Raw genomic sequence first — 23,349 nt, forward strand, 5'->3', positions numbered from 1 at the left:
CCTCATGTTCTTCTCATGGGGCTGCTTCCTCTTTGATTGATTGAAGTTTTTGTCCATGGAATCTGAAAGGTAAGTGGGTAAATGACAAATGTCAATAGGTAAGGTAAACGAGAGATTTTCAACCTGTCAGAATTTGTGACCTAAATTAGAGTTGGAAAATTCCCTAATTTGCCAAGACAAACTCATTTGATTTTAAATTCAGGCCTCCAAATGGTTCCTTAACATCACTCAGCCTCTGTTTTCTCCTCTGAAGATGGAGATAAAAATACCTCCTCTACTCTCTTGTGGGAGTATTTTAAGGACTAAATGAAATAATGGTGGCATTGATACAATGTACCTTCTTCTCTTCATCACACCAATAGCCAAAGCATCTAGACTGAGGGGTGAGCTTTGCTCATGCCTTAGGTTGGACGGCCATGGTGGCTTCCCCTATCACCTCTGTAGATTTTATTTATTTATTTATTTATTTTTTATCTTTTTTTTTTTTTTTTTATTGCCTCTGTAGATTGAGAGGCAGAGTGAGGTGGAGCCTCACTGCCTGGGCTGCGGCCCAGCTTTTCCATGTACCAGTTGACTGATCTGGACACATTATTTAAATCTCCTATGGCTCAATTTCCTTGTCTATGAAATGGAGATAACTCTACTACTTCACAGGGTTGTTATGTCAATTAAATGAGCTAATATAGGAAATAAACTTAGAGTACTACATAAGAAGTACTTCATACATTTTTTTTGAGTCACTGTAGAGTGCCACGGTCTCATCATAACTCACAGCAACCTCAAACTCTTCGGCTCAAGTGATCCTCCTGCCTCACACTCCCGAGTGGCTGGGACTACAGGCATCTGCCACAATGCCTGGCTTGTTTTTATATTTTTAGTAGATACTGCAGGGTCTCACTCTTGCTCAGCCCGGTCTTGAACTCTCGACTCCTGAGTTCAACCTGTCCTGAGCCTCCCAGAGTGTAGGATCCCAGGCTGAGCCAGGGCCCGGCCTGCTGCTGGGTGGTCTGGAGCAGTCTCTCAGGAGGCACAGCAGTAGCTGGAGAAGCTATCACCTGAAGGATTGATGGGGCTGACAGGGGCTGGTGGACCTGCTTATAATCTGGTCATTCACAGGGCTACGGTCAAGAGGCCCCAGTCTCTGGTACCGTGGCCTCTTCACTGGGTAAGCCTGGGTATCCCCAAGATGTTGAGGCTGGCTGCCACCAAATCGAGAGAGCCAGGCAGAAATGATAATGCCTTTTATAACCTGGCCTTGGAAGTGACATACTGTCACTCTTGCTGTGTTCTGTTGGTGTCATGGACCAACCCTGACACCACGTAGGCGGGGTCTGCACGTGGGCGTGAATCCAGGAGGCAGGGGTCCCCGGGACCAGGCGGGAGGCTGGCTGCTCCTGCTGACCGCCGGTTCCTTTCTTCCCGGCGCCTCTCCACTGCTCTGCCGGCAGGGGCGCTGGCGAGCTGTCTGCGGAGCCGAGCCCGGTGACAGCGGAGGTCGCGAGGTGCTGGGAACGCGCGCGGGTCCCAGAAGCTTTCCAGCTAGATATCGCTAGGTTTCAAGTCCTGCTCCACAATTTCCAAGCTCTATGGAGAGAGGCAGTGACCTAGACTCTGCCTCTCGGTGCCCGGTCTTGTCAGGAGCACAGCGCGGTCTCTCCCGTGCGTGGCTGGGAGGATTGGCTCTGGCGCTGCCAGGGTTCCGAGCGCGGACTAGCCCGAGCCAAGGCTCAATCTGTGCTCGGCCCGGTTATTATGAGCGTATGTCAAGTAGCCAACAGTTCTTCATTTACGTGTATTTATTTGTTCAGCTCGTTTAAAACGAGGAAAGGATCTTAAGGAATGATTAGATAAGGAATTTCAGGCTCCGTGGTAGGCTGGGTTATAGGAATGTTTAAAAAATGTGCATGTGTGCGAAGGGACACCTTTGCTTTTCTGGGAATCACGCACATCGCTTGCTTCTTCAACCTGAAAAATCGCCCCTCTCACAAGCCTTCCCTGGCCAGTGGGCGCCGGCCAGGGCAAGTTGGAGGATGCAGCTTGGGACTGGGTGATGGTGGCCGAAGTGTTCATTATCTGTTGACCTCTCAGCTCACACTTCCAGGTGGTTGAAGGTTTTCTTTCTTGGATTTATCCTTGTTCTGGGCTCTGTATTGAACATGTCACTTGCGTTCTGTCATTTAACCTCACAATGACCCTCTGAAGGTAGATGTCATTAGGGTACACATTTTGAAGAGGAGGAAACTGAGGTTCAGAAACACTGAGACTCTAAAGGTAACACATGATTGTGTCACCTGCATAAAAACAAGGTGTTGATGCTTTAATTCCTCTGAAATAGAGCCATAAATGGAAGAGTGGAACTGAAATAAGTTTCAGAGTAAGTTCACTTTTAGAAAATTTCAGAATGCCTCCCTTGTAGTGTAAATGTCTTTCTTTGCTCAAAAGTCCACATCCCACCCTTTTAAAAAGTAGATCCAGCAACTTCCATTTGACATAGGTGATTTAATATATAATTTGAAAATGGCAACTTGATAGAATTAAGTGACTCGGCATTTTAAAAAGTTATTCTTCTCCATGCCTGTAACCCCAGCACTCCAGGAGGCCGAGGCAGGTGGACGCTTTAGCTCAGGAGTTAGAGACCAGCCAGAGCAAGAGCGAGACCTCATCTCTGCTAAAAATAGGAACACTAGCTGGTTGTGGAGGCAGGCACCTGTAGTTCTAGCTACTTGGGAGGCTGAGGTAGGAGCACTGCTCAAGCCCAATAGTTTGGAGTTTGGCTATGATGCCACAGCCCTCTACCCAGGGTGACAGAGTGAGACTGTCTCAAAAAAGAAAAAGTTATTCTTCTCTTTATGAATGAATGAATATATATATTTATATATATTTGAAATGCACAGTTCTTGTAAGTATTTAAGACTTACGGAGTTAGTACTCAAGCCCTGTGTGACTTCAGGGCTATGCTGTCTCTCACAGGCAGCTGGGGCATGGTGGAGCCAAGTTCCAACCCCATGTGGTAATTTTTGTTTCTCTTCCAGGCTCTGTGCCCTTCTCCTCCTACCCAAAGTCTGACCCTCATGGGTTATTGAATGAACGGAAATAAACACAGCTGGCCTGAGGCTTGAAAATCAGTTGCTAGGGAGTTATCACTTTGGTTTTTACTAGTTGCTAGCTTATTTATTGATTGATTTTTTGATTTATAAAATTGTACCTTTTGTGATTAATTTGCTGTGAGTGTATGTACGCAACTAGACAGAGACCCTGAAACAAAACAGCCCCAAATGGGGACTAGCATATTTGAAAAGTGCAATCAGCAGCTCAGCAGGCACATTGGATTTGGGTGAGCTTGTGAAAATTCCATGCAGCTCTATCAGAGAGAGAGAATTTTCTTTTTTAACAGAGTGGTGTTGATTCTAACCTCCATCAAAGCATATATATATATATATATATATATTTTTTTTTTTTTTTGCCACCTTACTTTCCCCACTCTCATTCCCAAATACGTCATGGTGTCAAAATGAAGCCCTCTGGGGTTGAGACTTGGTAATACGCTATGCATTTTAAGATGTTTGAATACATAGATATATATGGAATATGCCTTGGAAAGGGCATATTGGATTTCCACGGCAGCATCTCACTTCTCAGGGGGTCTTTTCAGTTTTCTCTTTCACTAGATGACTCAGCAGGAGTCAGCCGTAGGTCTACAAAGAAAAGGAAGGAGACGGATGAGCAGACAGGGTAGGCTGCAGACCTTGGGTGGAACTTTTGCTACCCTGCCTCTCACTTCCTGGTGTTTGGCACTCTGTGTATTGGGGGTTCTCCTACTTACAGGGAGCTGTGATAATTTAGCTTTGAGTTTGAGCTGGAGGATTCCTGACTTTGAGTTTTTCCTCGGAGGTGTTTGTAATTATTGCAACTTGCAGAAAAATAACTGGGGTGACTCTACCTCTCCACCTTTCCAGAAACTTCCATTGACCTTAGCATTTCTCATTTCATGCGAGAGGAGGCATGATTTATGGATCCGGCTTGGTTTTGTAATGCAGCTCAAAGGAGTACATTACTAATAGGAGTCGTGAGTGCCAGGTTACCTGTTTTTAGATAGACGAATCTTAATTGGAAACATAACAAATAGTAGGTGGAGAAAGAATGGAAGATTGTGCTTTCTTAACAAGGAAAAAACTTAAGTGAGGACTGCGAGTTTTTATCTTTAATGATGTTTTCCTTGTCTGTTTCGTTGGCAGACGGTCACTTTGACAAATTGTGGGCTCTACTGGGATGTGGGACCACGCTACAATTTTTTTTCCTTCTCTGCCTTTTTCAGAAGAGGCAACTTAGAAGGCAAATATGTTTTCTCCTTGACTGAGCTAATTTTATCCCATTCCATTATCCTCCATTGATTTGCTTTCCCAGGTTTTGAATGAAACTGGGATAGATGCGGCTGTTTGGGTACTTTGCAACTCCTGCATAAACACCAGTGGTTGATGCCCTCATTTCTCTGAAATGGAGCGGTAAATTGAAAAGTAGAACAAAACCAAATCTGTGCAGCAGTGGGGTCATTTCCCAGATGACTGGAATAGTTTCTGAGGAAGGTCACATTAGGGGTTTTAACATAGCCTTCTTAGAGAATCCAAATATCTTTCTCTGTCCTAGAGGCCACACCCTTTCTTTTCTTTCCTTCCTTTTCTTCCAGAAATTTTCATTCAACATATAAGTTGAAAATAAGAGCAACAGAATTAAATAACTTGGATTTTTAAAAAGTTATTTTGTTCATTACAGAATTCTCAGCATATTTGAAACACACAGTTCTGGTAAGTATTTAAAAGACTTGGGACTTTATGGGAGAATCATTGTCATGCCACATGTTTTTCTCTACCTGAAGTGCCACTTGATGGCTGAAGGGAAGGGAGCTTGAGAGTTGCAAAGAAAGACAGAAGGGAAAATTGATTCAGAACAGGTTTAGTTTTTTCATTTTGGGGCATGGTGGGTTTTTTAGATGTGTGTGAATGGCTCAGTGGGATGTTGTGTGATTTAGCGTGGCTCCCCCGGCTGTGGAGAACATTAACACAGTGTGGCCCTGTATCACTTACTGACAAGGACAGCAGTTGCACCGAATTCTGACGTGTTCGTAGGGAAAGAAGAGGATATTTTTACTTTAAAATGATTTTCATGAGCATGAAGGATTCAAATGACTTCCACAAGTCTTGTCTGAGAGGTGAATGGATTTATGTGGAACAGTGCTATTTGGTCACCTCACTATTCCCAGCCCTGCAGGGAAGTGATGACATTTTACTCATTTCTGTACATCTGGAGGGGGGAATCGGCTATCCTGAGTCCCTCACGGGCCCAGGTGCTTTACGATGACATCTCATTTGATCCTCATGGTGTTGTGAAATAGTCTTACTTCCTTCTGTGTGAAATGAGGAAGCAGAGGGCAGATCTCAGCACGGAGTCCGTGGCGGGTACCACTTGCGCAGCGGTGTGGGGGTCGAGTGCGCCGTCTCCCGTTAGCCTTCCTAGATCGATGCCTCACTATTCTACTTACTAGCTGTTTGATCTTGGACAGATTACTATGTTTGTAAGTATCGGTTTCCTCAGTCATAAAATAGGGACACACATAGTCATTGAATCACTATGAGATGAGCGTTGTACGTGACGTAATCTGTGTAATGAGTTGTCATATTATTTTATAGTAGTTATTTGGATGGGACAGTGAGCAGGTGCTGTTATTAATTGGCACAGGGCTGCAAGCTGCAGTGTCCCCGTGCTGCTTCCTCCACCTCTGAAAGAGTTGGGAGGCCAGTGGTCAGCCGCGTTCAGTCCCTGCTGACCAAGGTGCAAGTTCCATCTCAGGGTTTTTCTACCTTTTTTTACTTTCACAGCACACTTGATTCCATAAACCTCTGTGGGACACATGAATTGTATTAATCAAAAAAAAAAAAAGAGTAAAAAAAAGAATATGCTTATAAACCTTGAACTGCTTTCAAAAATAATTTAATTAATGATCTGTAAAGATTTTTCACAGCACATCTGAGATCCTCTTGTGGCACACCAGTGTGCCATGTCACACCAGTTGAAAACCACTGGTCTATCTGGCCTCAGACTGTTGACTGCTATCGATGACTTGGAATTTTAGCTCTTTTGTGTATCAACTTCTTGAGCTCGACCTCCTTGTGTATGTTGGACCTGCACATATTTGAGGGATGTTAGATCCATTGTTGTTACTGTTGATATGTAATTTCATGGTAGTTTTTGCAGATGAAAATTGCTCCTTCTAGAATAGGAAAAGGGCTTTCTGCGAGGTAAGAAAATAGTGGGGAGCCCTATCCTGTGGTGTACAGGACAAATAAAAATAAATAATTTCCAGGAGTTAAATCTTCACTCTCCCTGAGGCTCCCTGGGTGCAGTAGTTTATTTTCATTATGTCTCTTGTAAAGGCAGCATCAATATTAACAACGTGAACAAAACAAACTAACGTTTCCTATTTGCTACCATCTGAAAGTTCCTTAGGGCCCGTAGACTCATTTGCGAAAATTCATGTGCGCAAAACTCATTTGCAAAAGCAAATAAAATATGTGATCACAAATGCTCTTTACCTGACTGGCCTAGGGGACGAGCTGAAGATGCATTTGTGCCTTTGTATTTATTCCCGGTATAGTCATGGGCCTCCCAGCCCCCTCCCCAAATAAGCCCCATCAAGCCACGTCCTATCAGATGACTTGAATGTTTTAGGACCTTGGTACATCTGAGGTGATTGTTAAGTTGCTGTACTGATTTGTGACTTTCCTTTTATAAAAATATTATTAAATTGTGCCTTATGTCCTTGAAAGTTCATTCATTCGACTGTCCAGCCAAGAAAACCCCTCTGGGTTTAGTTAAATTTGGACTTTTATGTCTCTTAGATTTACATATGCTGTTCTGTTTCCTGGGGGGAATTCTGGCTACAGGGATGCCTGAGTGATGGCATCTAGACAGGGTCGGGAAATGTGAATTGAGAAAACTAGAAAAAGAAAACTTTACATATGAAGTGAATAATGCAGAGGAGGAAGTAGAAGCTATCAGAAAATTGATTAAAATCTCAGTCTTTGGATTGCTTTTTCCATAGCAACTGAAACGTATGCGTCAGGATGAGGCAAAACCAACATGTATCTGCCAGGATTTCTGATGGACAACTGTGTTTTTTCCTATGTCTTGTTATAGGGTGATTGAACTGCACTCTGGTGGTAGGGATCCAAAAATGAACAAATCAAACAAAAATCTCTGCCTTCGTGAAGTATATACCCCAATTGGGGAGGGGACAGATTTAGCAGAGTATTATTTTGAATATTTTACTTCTTGTTTTTTCTCCCCTGGGTATTATTGATACTTTATTATAAAGTTATTGACTATTTTTCATGGTATAAATTCTAAAGTATGATTTTATCAAATGCAGGACACCCAGACTATTTTTTTTTTTTTAAATAGATTCTTGGAAATTGGTAGAAAAAATATCATTTGCTTTCTGGTTAAACCTTAATGGAATTTATCAACTCCACTGAAGATACTTTTCTTCTTGTGGAAACATTTTTCCAGTCTCAGGGGGATACGCTGTTGTCCTGTTGAATACTCACTGTCTGGCTCTTGTCTGGAGACACCTGGATTCAGGTGGTACTATGTCACAGAGGTGGCACCTGTCGGGGCAGTGCTGAGTGACGCTGTGTTCACTGGCTCGCACTGAGAGAATTATGGATTGAGATTTCTGCACACTGGGGAGTTACCAGTGTAAGGCATGAGAGGTGTGATAGATGTTTAATAACAATTAATATAGATTTATGAATGATGAATGTTTTTCTTTTTAAAAAGTGATATTATATCGAAATCAAAATATTCTTACAGTGATGTTAGAAAAATGTCAATCTCAGTCTTCTATTTTCTTATGAGCGTTTTTGGATAGAAAGGAGGAGGATAAATTATAAATAGTTCCCTGAAATAATGCAGAATTTGGTGTATGTATATCGAGAACTGTAACAAATGCATTTCATAAGTAAGAAGGAGCAGAGGTGGAGACCGCCAGCCTTGATGTCACCATAATTGTTCTCCAAAGGCCCTGCCTGAATCCAGAGAGGGGCTGCTAATTGCCAGTGAGTCGCAAAGTTGATGGATCTTACATTTCCCCTCTTCTCATTTCCCTTCTGCAACCCCCAAGTGGACGTGTCCATCAAGACAGAAATGCCAGCGGTGGGGAAGGAGAGAAAAGATGAGGCAAAGATGAGAGGGATAGTCTGTTCCCCGCAGGCAAACGGCTCTTGCAGAAGTGCGGCGTCTCTTGATCTAAGGAGCAAGTAATGAAACAAATAGAAAATCAGTTCATTTCTAGCTGTTTCTTTCAGATTTCCCATCTTCTTACCCCATTCTCCGTTATCTTCTGCTCTGTTTGGCCCTTGAAAACAGAGAAATTCCAACTGGTTTTCAAAGAATCCAACTGGGGTCGTGTTTCAGCCCATCTTGCCATCTTGATGTAAATACTATCACTTGCAGCCTGTCACATCTTTTTTTTTTTTTATTAAATGATAACTGTGTACATTAATGCAGTCATGGGGTACAGTGTGGTGTCTTCATATACAATTTGAAATATTTTCATCAAACTGGTTAACATAGCCTTTATGTCATTTTCTTGGTTATCATGTTAAAATGTTTATATTCTACTTTTAGAAAGATTGACTTGTACCCTTGTAAGATAAACCATAGAGGTGATCCCTCCAATCACCTTCCCTCCACCCATCCACCTTCCTCCCCTCTCCTCCCTATGTTCTTAGGCTATAATTAGGTTATAGCTTTCATATGAAAGCTATAAATTAGTTTCATAATAGGACTGTGTACATTGGATACTTTTTCTTGCATTCTTGTGATACTTTTAGCCTGTCACATCTTCTTCCCCTGAATAAATAAATTGCTTCTCCACATTGGAGTTCCTCTAAAGATCACACAGGCTGAGGCACCACATCTCATAATTCTAGGAGCAAGGACTCCAGGAGGCAGCCAGATGTGTCCCCAAATTAAAAAAAAAAAGTATATAAGGAAAACCACTTGCTGTTGGACCTGCCAGAAGAGAAGATCAAACATATAGTTAAATAAAATGAGACCACTGTTGCTTACTCCTGGCTATTGAAAGAACTCTCACAGTTTCAGTCTCAGTGGGGTATAGGCCTCTGGATTTCTGAGTCAAAAGTGTATTTGTTAAACAACTTTGCTTTAACAAGCTCAGAACTAGTACAGCATAACTATGTCTGAACCTGCCCCCAATTAAGTTTGTCTCTGCACTTCCTACTATCTCCTCTCTGCAGGGACAAGGTAGGTTTTGCAGAATCAACGCTGTGTCTCTAGGAAGAGTACGATTTAACAAATAGGCAGACGGATGTCTCCCACAGCCTTCAGTATTCCCAGAGAAAGTTCTTAGTCATCTCTGAGTAACACGCCCACTGGGGACTCCTTCCCATTGTCAAGCCTGAATCTCTGCAGTGACCACGTTGTCCAGGGTGCCACGTTAGCCTCTTGGTAGTTCTGTCCTCACTGAACACTCGTTCTCTATCCCTGTTCATAGTAAAATCTTGCTTTGACATTCCTTGACCAGAAGGCAGAGTTTGCATGTCTGGAAATGACTGGAAGTCCCACTTGTCTTTCCTCAGTGAATTAAGAATCTGTGAATAGTAATTTTGGTGGTTGTTGAGAATTCCATAATTCCAATTATTTCCGTATAAATGCAGGAGACTCCCTAGATATCCAATTATAATATTTACATGTAATGAGTCTTTGGAGGAGTATGATTTGGTTGGAGTTTATTCCGGTGTAGATGGGTTTCGTTTTTCTACTATCTGCTTTCAGCAATATCATGTGGAATCCCACTTTGCTACAGGGAAGCAAGTTCCTTAGCAACATCTAATTTCCTGTCATTTTCAATTATTAGTATAGTCTCAAATGGGCATTTAAGACCTGATCTTGCTCATTTAAAAAAGACTAATCTCAAACTTGATTCAAAGTATATCCTTTCCCGACTCCCCAGGAATTTGGAGTGAATGTGTGTGGATGTGTGTTCTGGGGGCAGGTTTGGAGTGAATGTGTGTGGATGTGTGTTCTGAGGCCAGGGGCGCTGGTTCTGAGACAGCTTGCCTACCTGTTTCCTCTGGAGTTCAGGGCAGAGGGGAGGGAGGAGATGGACAGGTGGGAGGGAGGTCTTTTTACATGATTGCTAAATGCCGGTGGTGGACAGGTTTCAGGCTGTGTTCACCGAACTGGGCAGCTCTGATAGGCTGCTGTTCTCTGTTGAAGTGGTGGTCTCCACATAGTGTGGTTATAGTTTCTTTGGGACCGACCATTCCCTCCACCTGCACCCCTCCCTTGTCTCAGTGTGTCCTGCCTCCCATTGGCCTTGTTGGTGGTCACACCTCCAATCTCTTCCAATCTCTCCTCCAAGCTGGACACACCATAGCTTGGGCAGCCCCTATAGCTTCTTCATGAGGGGTGATGGGGACCACTGGGGTATTCTTCTGGCTCCTGAGAACTGAGCAGAACTGGATGGGGTGGGACTTTCCCATCTTTTTTCCTAGGAACTCCACACTGGGTCCCACGGAAATTTCTAGATTTTATTGGGCATTAGACTCCACATTCATGTGAACCTTAACTTTCAGAGGACACATGTCAGGGACCATCCTCCTAGGCTTACAGGCAGCCCCAGGCAGCCCCAGGGAGTGTGTGCCAGGGACTTTCCTCACTGCTGATGTTTAAGAGGCCTGTGGTCCTGCTGCTTAGCAAGGCTGCAGGGAGAGAGGAGATGCCCAACCCGATGCCTCCCAGCTGTCTACAGTCCTTAGAAGGGTCTCTTGGGGAGCAGCCTGCCTTCCTGATGCAGGGAGGAGGGAAGAACCGGCCCTTTCCCTCCAGCCCTGTGCTCCTCACAGTGCTGAGTATCTCTTGTTCCCGTTAGGCTGGTGGGGCAGGTCTTGGGGTGAGGTTGGGAAGGTGGTACAGAAGGAGTTTATTGGAGATAGTCTTAAAAAAGACTAATCTCAAACTTGATTCAAAATATATCCTTCCCCCACACCCCAGGAATTTCTGCTGCTTCTTAGCAGGTGTAAGGTGATGGCTCCAGGTTTTGGGGGCTTTCTCTAGAATGTGGAATCCTTAAGTGACTTTAATTTTTTTTATTAAATCATAACAGTGTATATTAATACTATCATGGGGTACAGTGTACTATTTCTGTATATAATTTGAAGTACTTTCATCCAACAGGTTAACATAGCCTTCATGTCTTTTTCTTAGTTATTGTGTTAAGACATTTATATTCTACATTTAGAGAGATTCACATATACCCTTATAGGATCAACCATAGGCATGATCCCGCCAATCACCCTCCCTCTACCCACCCTCTCCCGTCCCCTCCCCTCCCTCTCCCCATGTTCCTGGGCTAAAATTGGGTTATAGCTTTCCTATGAAAGCTATAAATTAGTTTCATAGCAGGGCTGAGTACACTGGATACTTTTTCTTCCATTCTTGAGATACTTTGCTAAGAAGAATGTTCTCCAGCTCCATCCATGTAAACATGAAGGAGGTAAAGTCTCCATCTTTCTTAATGGCTGCATAGTATTCCATGGTGTACATATACCACAATTTACTGATCCATTCGTGGATCGATGGGCTCTTGGGCTTCTTCCATGACCTAACAATTATGAGTTGGGCTGCAGTGAACATTCTGATACAGATATCTTTATTGTAGTGTTATTTTTGGTCCTCTGGATATATACCTAGTAGAGAAATTATAGGATCAAATGGCAGGTCTATTTTTAGTTCTCTAAGTGTTCTCCAGATCACTTTCCAAAAGGGACATATTAGTTTGCAATCCCACCAGCAGTGTAGAAGTGTTCCCTTTTCTCCACAACCATGCCAGCATCTGTGATTTTGGGATGTTGTGATATGGGCTAATCTTACTGGTGTTAGAGGATATCTCAAAGTAGTTTTGATTTGCATTTCTCTGATGATTAAGGATGGTAACCATTTTTTCATATATCTGTAGGCCATGTGTCTGTCTTCTTCAGAGAAGTTTCTCTTCAAGTCCCTTGCCCACCCCGAGATGGGATCACTCGTTCTTCTCTTGCTAATACGTTTGAGTTCTCTGTGGATTCTGGTTATTAAACCTTTGTCAGAGACATAACCAGCAAATATCTTCTCCCATTCTGAGGGTTGTCTGCCTGCTTTACTTACTGTGCTTTTGGCTGTGCAGAAGCTTTTTAATTTGATGAGGTCCCAGTAGTGTATTTTTGATGTTGCTTCAATTGTCTAGGGGTCCTCCTCATAAATACAAGCCCAGGCCGATTTCTTCAAGTGTTTTCTCTACACTTTTTTCTAGTATTTTTATATTTCATGTCTTAAATTTAAATCTTTAATCCAGTGAGAGTCTAACTTAGTTAATGGGGAAAGGTGTGGGTCTAGTTTTATTCTTCTGCAGGTCGCCAGCCAGTTCATCCAGCACCATTTGTTAAATAGGGAGTCTTTTCCCCACTCAATGTTTTTAATTGGCTTGTCAAAGATCATATAATGGTAAGTAGCTGGGTTCATCTCTTGGTTCTCTATTCTGTTCCATACATCTACCTCTCTGTTTTTGTGCCAATACCATGCTGTTTTGATCACTATGGATTTATAGTATAGTCTGATGTCTGGTGCCGTGATTCCTCCTGCTTTGTTTTTATTTCTGAGTAATGTCCTGGCTATTCGAGGTTTTTTTCTGATTCCATATAAAATTAAGTATTATTTTTTCAAGATATTTAAAGTATGACAATGGGACTTTAATAGGGATTGCATTAAAATTATATATTGCTTTGGGTAGTATGGACATTTTAACAGTGTTAATTCTTCCCAGCCATGAGCATGGTATGTTTTTCCATTTGTTAATATTTTCAGATATTTCTTTTCTTAGAGTTTCATAGTTCTCTTTATAAAGGTCTTTCACGTCCTTTGTTAGGTAAACTTCCAGATATTTCATCTTCTTTGGCATTACTGTGAACAGAATAGAGTTCTTGACTATTTTTTCAGCTTGACTGTTGTTGGTAGCTATAAAGGCTACCGATTTATGAGTGTTGATTTTGTAACCTGAGACGCTGCTGTATTCCTTGATCACTTCTAAGAGTTTTGTAGTAGAATCCCTGGTATTTTCCAGGTATACAATCATGTCATCTGTGAAGAGTGAAAGTTTAAGCTCTTCCGATCCTATATGGATGCCCTTGATTGCCTTTTCTTTCCTAATTGCAATGGCTAAAACTTCCATTACAATGTTAAAGAGCAATGGAGACAATGGGCAACCTTGCCTCGTTCCTGATCTGAGTGGAAATGATTTCAATTTAACTCCATTTAGTACGATATTGGCTGTGGGTTTGCTGTAGATGGCCTCTATCAATTTGAGAAATGTCCCTTCTATGCCAGTTTTCTTAAGTGTTCTGATCATAAAGGGATGCTGGATATTATCAAAAGCTTTTTCTGCATCAATTGAGAGAATCATATGGTCTTTGTTTTTTAATTTATTTATGTGATGAATTATGTTTATAGATTTATGTATGTTGAACCAGCCTTGAGATCCTGGGATAAAACCTACTTGGTTGTGGTGTATGATTTGTTTGATGTGTTACTGGATTCTGCTCGTTAGCATCTTGTTGAATATTTTTGCATTAATATTCGTTAGTGATATTGATCTGTAATTTTCTTTCTTTGTTGGGTCTTTTCCTGGTTTGGGTATCAAAGTGATGTTTGCTTCATAGAATGTATTGGGTAGTATTCCATCTTTTTCTATATTTTGGAAAAGGTTAAGTAGTATAGGTACTAGTTCCTCTTTAAAGGTTTGATAGAATTCTGATGTGAAGCCATCTGGTCCCAGGCTCTTCTTTTTAGGGAGATTTTGTATAGTTGATGCTATTTCAGAACTTGATATAGGCCTATTTAACATTTCCACTTCATTCTGGCTGAGTCTTGGGAGGTGACGTGCTTCTAAGTATTGGTCAATTTCCTTTAGATTTTCATATTTCTAAGAATAAAGTTTCTTGTAATATTCATTGAGGATTGTTTGAGTTTCTAAGGGGTCTGTTGTTATTTCATCTTTACCATTTCAGATTGATGAGATTAGCGATTTTACTCTTTTTTTTCTTGGTTAGTTTGGCCAAAGGTTTATGAATTTTATTGACCTTTTCAAAAAACCAACTTTTTGATTTATTGATCTATTATATAATCCTTTGTTTTCAATTTCATTTAATTCTGCTCTAATTTTGGTTATTTCTTTTCTGCTGCTGGGTTTGGGATTGGAATGTTCTTCCTTTTCCAGTTGTTTAAGATGTCCCATTAAGTTGTTCGCTTCCTCTCTTTCCACTTTCTTGAGGAAAGCTTGCAGTGCTATAAATTTCCCTCTTAGGACTGCCTTTGCAGTATCCCAGAGGTTTTGGTAACTCATATCTTCATTATTGTTTTGTTCCCAAAATTTGGTAATTTCCTTCTTGATCTTGTCTCTGACCCACTTATCATTCAGCATAAGGTTATTAGATTCCCTGTTTTTGTATGAGTCTGCAGATTCCTGTTACTGAGTTCAACTTTTATTCCATGATGGTCTGAGAAGATACATGGAATAATTTCTATTCTTTTATATTTGCTGAGGTTAGACTTGTGACCTAAAGTGACTTTAATTTTGGACCAGAGCAAAGTTGTGGGTTGCTGAGATAAGACTCCTGTTTTGCAGGTATCATAATGTGTGACCATAAAGAGATGCATGGTGGCAGGGAAGTATCTGCTATAGGCCCTAAAAAGACCAGGACACCCTTCTGGCTCCCTTGTCATATACATAATTTATAAGGAACCCCACAAACCCATAAGAAATAAAAAAAAAAAATGCAACACATTCTGATTTTTTTTTCCATGACTACATTTTTTTTCCAAATGTCAAATTTCAAGGTCTTAAAAAGTATGGATGTGCTTGCATTCCTAGTGCCCTAAATGCTTGTTTATTTTGTTGGAGAACCCAGTACAACTTCATAGTCTTACTTAGAAGATTAAATGCATGAATGAGTATGAAAGTACTCTTTGTCCCCTACAAATGCATGCTAGTATCATGGTGACTTATAACTGGATATGAGATTTGTTCTGTGTGAATATACATACCTTTAGATGTTGCTTCAGTTTGGTGTGTGAAAATAAGTTGGTATCTGGAATGAATTTTTAATTTAATTTGTATGTACTAATCATTTCAGACCATAGCCATTCTTAAGCCAGCTTGGTTGGATTTCAAGAGCAGCTCCATGAGTTCAGGCAAGTAGCTACATCACCCTGAGCCTCACTGTCCTCACCTGTGAGATGGAGATAAAAACAATATCTTCCTCATGGATTTGTGGTGAGAATCAATGGGTTAATTCATATCAAAACATTTAACCTTTAAAAAGTGTCTGGGACATAATAAGTTCTCAAACCTTAGCTATTGTTATACACTTGTGTTAACTACCCAGAAAGATAGGAAGTTTCTTGGTTATTTTTTGCATTTCAGATATTTTCAATAGAAGTGAAATGGATAAAACTGGCCTTTACTTCGTTATGCAGTTGATTTTCAAGTATTTACCTGATAGTGTTACCCAGGGTGAGTTGAGAGCAGTGTGGGAGGTCTGCTAGAGGCAGACTCAGAGAGTTCAGACACGGTGGCACATGCTGCTCCCATTAACTCAAAGAACAGGCCAGGGCATCACCCAGGCAGGGCAGACAAGCAGGAACCATCCCTGTTCCTCAGGTTGTAAGGCTGGACATTCATTACTCAGTCACAGGCCTGTCTGGCCCTTCCTTCTCTCGTGATTCTCACTTGCTCTCCACCAGCATTGGCATACCTAGCTCCTCTTTGCAATGCTGCATGCTTGCCTGTTCATATTAAGGGAAAACTTTGACCTACCGATTCTTCTCAAATGGCTTCTCAATATCCCTTTATTTCAGCCTCGTTGCATTCCTACCTCCTGATCGCTCACAGCCCTTATTAGCTTTATTGGCTCACCCAACTCAAATTGATTTTATTGAATTTTCTGTAACCAGAGGTAGACCATTTATATATTTATTTTCTTGCATCCTTTTATCTCTTCATTTCAAGCTTTCATTCTAAATTCATCACAGACATGAGGTCCTAGAAGCCTTGATCTTCCTAGCAAATATTTGCCAGGTTGTAATTTTTTATTTGTTGTCAACTGCCAAATTTCAACAAGGCTAATTCTGTTCTAATTTGGTTTGTATAAGCCCTAGTCTTGGTACTTAGAGAAAGTAAATGTTAATTTCTGGTTCTTTCTTTTGTACGTGTTATTCTCTCATCCTTCATGTACTGTGGTTAATTCATTTTTAAAGTAAAAATGATTTGGAGCAGTTAAAACCACATTTGGACCTGATCTTTAAATAGAACACTGAAACACCAGAGAGTTGGTGGAAGAAAGTGCAGGGAGGGCATCTGTTTGACAGTCTATTCTTGTTGTTGTCCTCCTTTTCTTTTTCACTACCCCAGGGGGTGCTCCTGAGTGCTCCTAGCTCCCTGAAGGGGACTGGTAGGGCAGCAACCCTGAGTAACGGTTGCAGTCTGTGCTTGGGCTCTGGTGGTGCCTGCCCCCTGTAGGTGGCATTGTGAATTGCAGGGAAACAATGCCTAGTTTTACTCGTCTGTTTGGACTTCCCCTGTGTTGTGCAGTTGCTGCCTGCAGAGGCAGAATTTCTGATGAGTGGCCAGGATGGGTAGTGAGGGAGTGTGGCAGTGGCTGTTGAGTACGTCATAATAGGTTTTCTCAACCTCTAATTCACTTTCATCATAGGCATCTGATATTTTCATCAGAGGCTAAATTCAAATCCTGGTTCCTCAAATGCTACTTTGCACCAACACATGTCCACATTTCCCTCCTTCGACCAGTCCTGGGTTGTATCAGGAGCTGTGTTGTTTGCTGCTGGCTGCTGGCTGCTGAACCAGCATTTCCTCCTTGCCTTTCCTTTTGTCAGGGCACCTGCAGGTCCTACCTGGCCAACAAGTCTCAAGTCAAGTGTGCCGCCTCCAGGGAGCACCCTGTGACTGGTCTAGTCCAGGGTGCCCCTCAGTACTCTCTGAACTAATCATCAGCACAACACTGCTTGTGGATCAAAGCAAGAAAGGTTCACTGGAACGTAGTTATGTTCATGTGTTTATATGTTATCCACATCTGATTCTGAGACACAGTGGCAGGCTTGAGCAGTTGCCACGGAGACCATATGACCCACACACCTAAAATATTTACTTTTTGGCCTTTTACAGAAAAAAATTTGCTTGACCTCTGTCTTAAACTGAGAGTCTTAGTATGTGTGCCTTTTAGCCTCAACTACAATAAATGCTCCTTATTTTCTGGCTTGCCAAACTCTCACTTTAAAATTCAGCATAATATTTTATTATTTCTCAGGCATTTTGATAACTGAAAAAATCATCTCAAAATTGGAGATTGGGGTAAATCTAGGCAAAGGACAAAGGGAACCCACAGGCAATTTTATTTTCAAGAGTCAACATTTATTTCTTACTGTTGTCAGGTGATTGCAGAAAAGGCAATCAGAACAGTTTTGTGCTAAACCAGTTCCTTCCAAATCAGGACTCTTAAAAGCTACTGAACTTCATTTAAGAATATAAATCTTGGGCGGCGCCTATGACTCAAAGGGTAGGGCGCTGGCCCCATATGCCGGAGGTGGCAGGTTCAAACCCAGCCCCAGCCAAAAACTGAAAAAAAAAAAGTCATATAAATCTTATCACATCTCTCTAAGGATGTAACTGAATTAAAACATCATTTAAATGGAAGCCCAAATACCCCATGCAGAAAGAGAAGATGGGCATTTACTTTAAGAAGCAGCATCTGATGGGACCTCTCAGGTCCCTGCGGTTTTGGCTGCACAGGAGTCTGACTCGCGGCAGCTGTGCAGGTGACGTGATCTCACACTGGGTTCATTTTCGTTTCTTCTCTCCCGCTTAGTGGTCAGCCCATTCCCAGGGTGGAGTACACAGAAGAAGAAACTAAAACTTGGGGCGTTGTATTCCGGGAGCTCTCCAAACTCTATCCCACTCATGCTTGCCGAGAGTATTTGAAAAACTTCCCTCTGCTGACTAAATACTGTGGCTACAGGGAGGACAATGTCCCTCAACTTGAAGATGTCTCCATGTTCCTGAAAGGTGAGGCTTCACACGGCCCGTCTCTTCCCCACCTGTATCCTTGATTGCCTCCCCAGGTCACACGTGGTGGCAATAACTTTTTTTCCAAAAAGGAAAAATAGTGATTTTAAAAAAGTGTGGAACCCACAAGTTCCTGGGGTCACCTGCGGAGCAGGGGCTGTAGGTGGGGGGCTGCTCTCAGCTGGCAACCCGAGGTATGCTGAGGCTCTGTGTGTGGCTGTACAAACACCAAGCCCCAGAGGATATTTGCATGTTCAGCTCTGAGCTTTTTCTGATCTTGAAACTCCTCTGCTGGGCTACATGGATATGGAATGACCTCAGGGGTGTCTTTTTATTTGCTTTGTTAAAAATTATGTAATTGGATGAAGAACTGTTATGAACAATGGTGAACATTTAGGGACTTTCCTCTGGGGTAAATCAGTTAGTCAATTAACCCATCAATCAATTTTTTAAAGTATAACTTGTGTGCCAACGACTGTACTCACTGCTGATGTTACAGTAGTGAACACAGTGGGTCCCAGAGTGACCTCATTTCACATTCTCTGTGTGGTCACTCTCCTGATGGATCCTCTGGGGACAACAGCTGGAAAACTTAGGGTTCTTGTGAGGCCAAGTTTCATGGTTGGCTTCCTTTCTCATCTGTTCTTTGTTGCAGTTACGCCTCAGGTTTTCTGCTCTTATTTCTCTCTCCTTTCCCTTCAAGCCTGCTCCTGTCCTGTGTTCTGCATCCCCACCTGCCTGTCTGTGCTTTATCTCTGGGTAATGCTTTGTTTTGTAGACTCCGCAGCCATGTCTCTAAGCATTCTTCTAAATTCTCACCCATCTTCTTCCCTCCCTCCCATCATTACTCTTTGTATTACTGTCCTATTGTCACTGTAGTAGATTACCTCAAACTTTGTGACTTAAAATAACCCAAATTATTGTTTATATAAATTGATTATAATATCCTGCTGTCTAGAGATTAGAAGTCTAGGATCCAGGACTCATCAGGACTGCTTGCTTCTGGAGGCTTCTGTGCCCTTTCTTTCCCAGTTTGTGGGGTTCCCACACCCCTCGGCTCTTGGCTGCATCCTAGCATCACCGTGAGCCCTCGCTTCTACTGCTGTGTCTCCTCTGATTGTGTGTCCCCTCTTACGGGGACCAGCCTCCTCCTGATAATAATCTCCACATCTCAAGATCCTTAACATCTGCAGAATCCCTCTGGCCGTAGAAACCCACAGATTCACAGATCCAGGGGCACCTAAATCTGACCTTTTCTTGCCATTCCGCTGCTACCATCACATTGAGGTTACCATCATTTTAGAACCTTGATGCCTGTATTTTCTTCCCTTCACTGCCCTGCCCACCACTATCACGTAAACACTACTTTTTGAACCATCACCCAAATCATCACTCTCTTCCTGTTGTCTCTGCTCAGAAACCACTAGTGGCTCCTGTCATTTTCACAGGGATTGGTAAATGTTTTCTGTAAAGGGCCAGGCAGTCAATATTTTAGGCTTAGTGGGCAAAGAGGTAAAGCCAAGGCTACTATGTAGGTATTTACGCAGACATTTAAATTTATCCATTAAAAATAGTAAAAACTATTTTTTGGTCATGGGGTTTGCAAAAACAAGCAGTGAGCTGGATTTGGCCTGCAGGCTACAGTTTACTGGTCTCTGTTCTCTATGACCAAGTCTGAATGGCTCAGCCCCAGGTCTGGATCCTGATCCTGCTTTCCAAGTTCATTTCCTTCAGTGACTGCCCTGCCAGTCCCTCTGCTCTGGGCTTTCTTTTCTTTTTTCTTCTTCTTCCCATTTATCTTTCTCTTCCTCATTCTCTCTCTCTCCTCTTGACAGAGTCTTGTTCTGTTGTCCTGGCTGGAGTACAGTGGCATCATCACAGCTCACAACAACCTCCTGAGCAGCTGGGACTACAGGTGCTGCCACCACACCCAGCTAATATTTTCTATTTTTAGTAGAGATGGTGTCTCACTGTTGCTCAGGCTGGTCCTGAACTCAAGCAGTTTTCCTGTCCTAACCTCTCTGAGTTTTAGGACTACAGGCCTAAGCCCCTGGCCCTCAGGGTCTTTTTCCACCTTTGCTAAGCCCTGTCCCTTACTGGAAAGTTATCTCTTCTCTTTATACTAAAATTCTACCTATTCTTCAAGACTCAGAGCAAGTCCCACCTCCTCCCCTCCACGAATCCTAACTATAGCAGCCACCATGATCTCTCCCCATCTGATTTCATTTTGCATTAGCTGTGTGTCAGGAGAGAGGTGGGCACTGAGAACCACTGGTGCTGTGAGTGCACCGTGGGGGAGGAGCCCAGGGGGGAACATCATCCTCTGTGTTTATTTCTGAGGAAAAGAGATTGAGAAGCACTGGCCCGTATCACGTGACTGGCACCTGATTATATCATACCTGGTGTGGTTGTTTGACTAGATTAGAGATTGAGAAGCAGTGGCCAGTATCACGTGACTAGCACCTGATCACATCATGCCTCCTGTGGTTGTTTGACTAGATTATATTCTCCTGACATTCCTAAGTTTCCCAGAGTCACGTGCATGTTATATATTTCATCTTCATACGTGGAGATCACTTCTTACTGAGTTGTTTCTCAAGCCCCAGTAATTAGAATACTATCTCTTAGTTTTTGTCATATCTGGCCTCCAAATTAGTTTTTTTATGAGGGGCAATATGGTACAGTGGTTTGGAGCATGAATTGTGGAGGCACGATGTCCAGGGATCGAGTCCTGGCTCTGTCATTTCCTGGCTGTGTGACCTCAGAGAGTCACCTCAACCTTTCTATTTCTCAGTTTCCTCCTCTGAAAATGGAGATAATAATTTTGTGAGCTCACAAGGCATTTGGGATGGAAAACTAATTGATATGCTTTAAAATCCTAACGTGTGTGACATACATTAAAGGTAGCAGAGCCTTAGCAATTGTTATCATCATCAGTTTCGTTTTCCTCAGCCCCTGGTGAATTAGATAGGGACCACAGTTTGCGTCATGTGTCGGCAATACTAAGTGCCACTTAAGTGTATGTGTTTTCATGTTTTAATTGACACTGTAAAAATACGTAATTTATTTAAAAAGGAAAACATTTAAAGTAATGTTATCTACAAATTCAAATTTTTTGATACCACTTTCATATATTTTAAAATTTCTATAAAAATAAACCATATGACTATTAAAATGAAAAATGTCCCACTGTGTAGCACTACTCACGTCGCGCGTGTGGGCAGGTAAGGAAATACACTTCTCTTTTGGTGTTCACTGGGGAGCCATCCACAGCAAAGGCTGCGGGAATGAACACCATGTCGTTAGGGTTATGGGTCTGAGGGGGCCTGAGCACAGGGTTGTTTCCGTGTAGGGACTGGAAGTCCCAGAATGGCCTTGTTTTGTAAGCTTACCTGGCTCTTGCCTTTTAAGACCATTTCCAACCATTCTGAGGTACTCTTTTAATGGGCTGAAGTTTTCTGAATGGGAGCCATTACAAGGCTGACATCAGGGTAAGAGCAGCCCTCCTAGCCGTGATCTGAGTGAGATGAGCCAGACACAGGGAAATACCACCCTAGCTCACTGACACGTGGCACTTAGGGAAGTCCAGCACACAGGAGAAGGGCAGATCAGGGGTGACTAGCGGTCGGCAGGTGGGAGATGCTGGTCAAAGGGCACAGTGTTCCAGTTAGGTAGGTGACTAAGGTTAGAGAGCTAAAGTACAGGGTGCTAGCTACTGTTAATAATATTACATTGTATAATGGACATTTGCTGAGAGAGTCGTAGCATGAACACAACACACACACACAGGTAATCGTAAGGAGATAGACATGTAAATTAGCTTGGCTAGCAATAATTTCATCATGGATAGTGAGTCCTCGCCTAGTCCCACTGATAGGTACTTGGAAACTGACTTTAAGAGAAGCGATGCATATGGCTCATGCCTGTAATCTCAGCGGTCTGGGAGGCTGGGGTGAGTGGATTGTTTGAGCTCAGGAGTTGGAGGCCAGCCTAAGCAAGAGTGGGACACTCCATCTCTACTAAAAATAGAAAAAATATAGCTATACTATATATGTATAAACAATTTTTATTTTGAAAATATGAGAAAAGAACAGATCACCACACAGCCCCTTTAAGATAGTCGTGTGTTGTGTGGATGATGATGGTTCCCAAGACTGCAACATCACTCTCACTGTTCTTTGTCTATGTTTAGATAGTTTTGGATACCCACATCCTGAGCGTTGTGTCACAACCGCCTACAGTGTTCAGCACATGACACGCTGTGGAGCTTTGTGGCTTAGGAACAATGGGCTGTATCCTATGGCCTGGCGGGCAGCGGGTCAGGCCTCTGGGGTGTGAGAGTCACCGGGTGACGTGGGCATCACTACAGTCGTCCAGCAATGCATTTCCTAGAATGGATCCCCTTGCTAAGCAATGCGTGACTGAGTATGACATTTTTATAAAATGCATATTTGAACAAAGAGTAGCCCTTCTGTTGTAAGTTTTCTGTGCTTTCATGAGAAGCAAACAGTCAGTAGTCCCCAGGCGGAGAACACTGAAGGCCCACACCCCGAGTGAGCGGCCTAGGGTGACTGCACAGATTGTGTCGTGCTCTTCCTTTGTTTCCTCTCCCCATAACCAGTGGGACATGGAGCACTTTAGTGTACCACTGCAAATCACAGGGATTCATAGAATGTCACAGAACACAGCAGCATGGAGTGAACGACTTTGGTGGGATCCACAACGGGAAGCTGCAGTGTGAACTGATTCCAGGGCACTAGTGAAGGAGGTGCTCGAGGTGTTACCAGCACAGACAGAACGAATGCCTTGGTTTGTCGCTCAGAAAGACACCAGGTGATGCTTGGGAAGTGTCACTTTAGGTTGTAATCTTCTCTGTGTTTGAGATATCTTATCGTAATAAATCCCTCAATAATTTTTTCCCTTTTCTTTTCATTTTAGTGACTGTCTTGTTCACTTGGAAACCATCATTCGAGAGTGTGTTTCAGTCATCAGAAACCCTGAACATGCTAGTTGTTAAAAAATATGCATTATTCACTTGTGAGGAGTTTTAGGGCCTTGATTACTTTGTTTCTGGAACATCCTTATAAATGGTAGCAGCCCCACTCAGACCCTCAAGTCCTCCTGGACTGATATTTCATTGGCTCCTCCTGTTGCTTCTC

At 42.5% G+C, this 23,349-nt stretch overlaps 1 protein-coding gene across 2 annotated transcripts in view; it reads left to right on the plus strand.

Moving 5' to 3' along the window:
* Window positions 1-23,349, plus strand: part of TPH2 (tryptophan hydroxylase 2) — a 109,049-nt gene that overhangs the window by 17,581 nt on the left and 68,119 nt on the right. For both annotated transcript variants that reach the window (XM_003798947.3, XM_012810854.2), the window contains exon 6: window positions 17,994-18,190. In XM_003798947.3, coding sequence (XP_003798995.1) covers window positions 17,994-18,190 — 197 coding nt within the window. The remainder of the gene's footprint in view (window positions 1-17,993; window positions 18,191-23,349) is intronic.

Source organism: Otolemur garnettii, unplaced genomic scaffold, assembly GCF_000181295.1.
Source record: "Otolemur garnettii isolate 467f Iridium unplaced genomic scaffold, OtoGar3 scaffold00143, whole genome shotgun sequence".
NCBI lineage: Eukaryota > Metazoa > Chordata > Mammalia > Primates > Galagidae > Otolemur > Otolemur garnettii.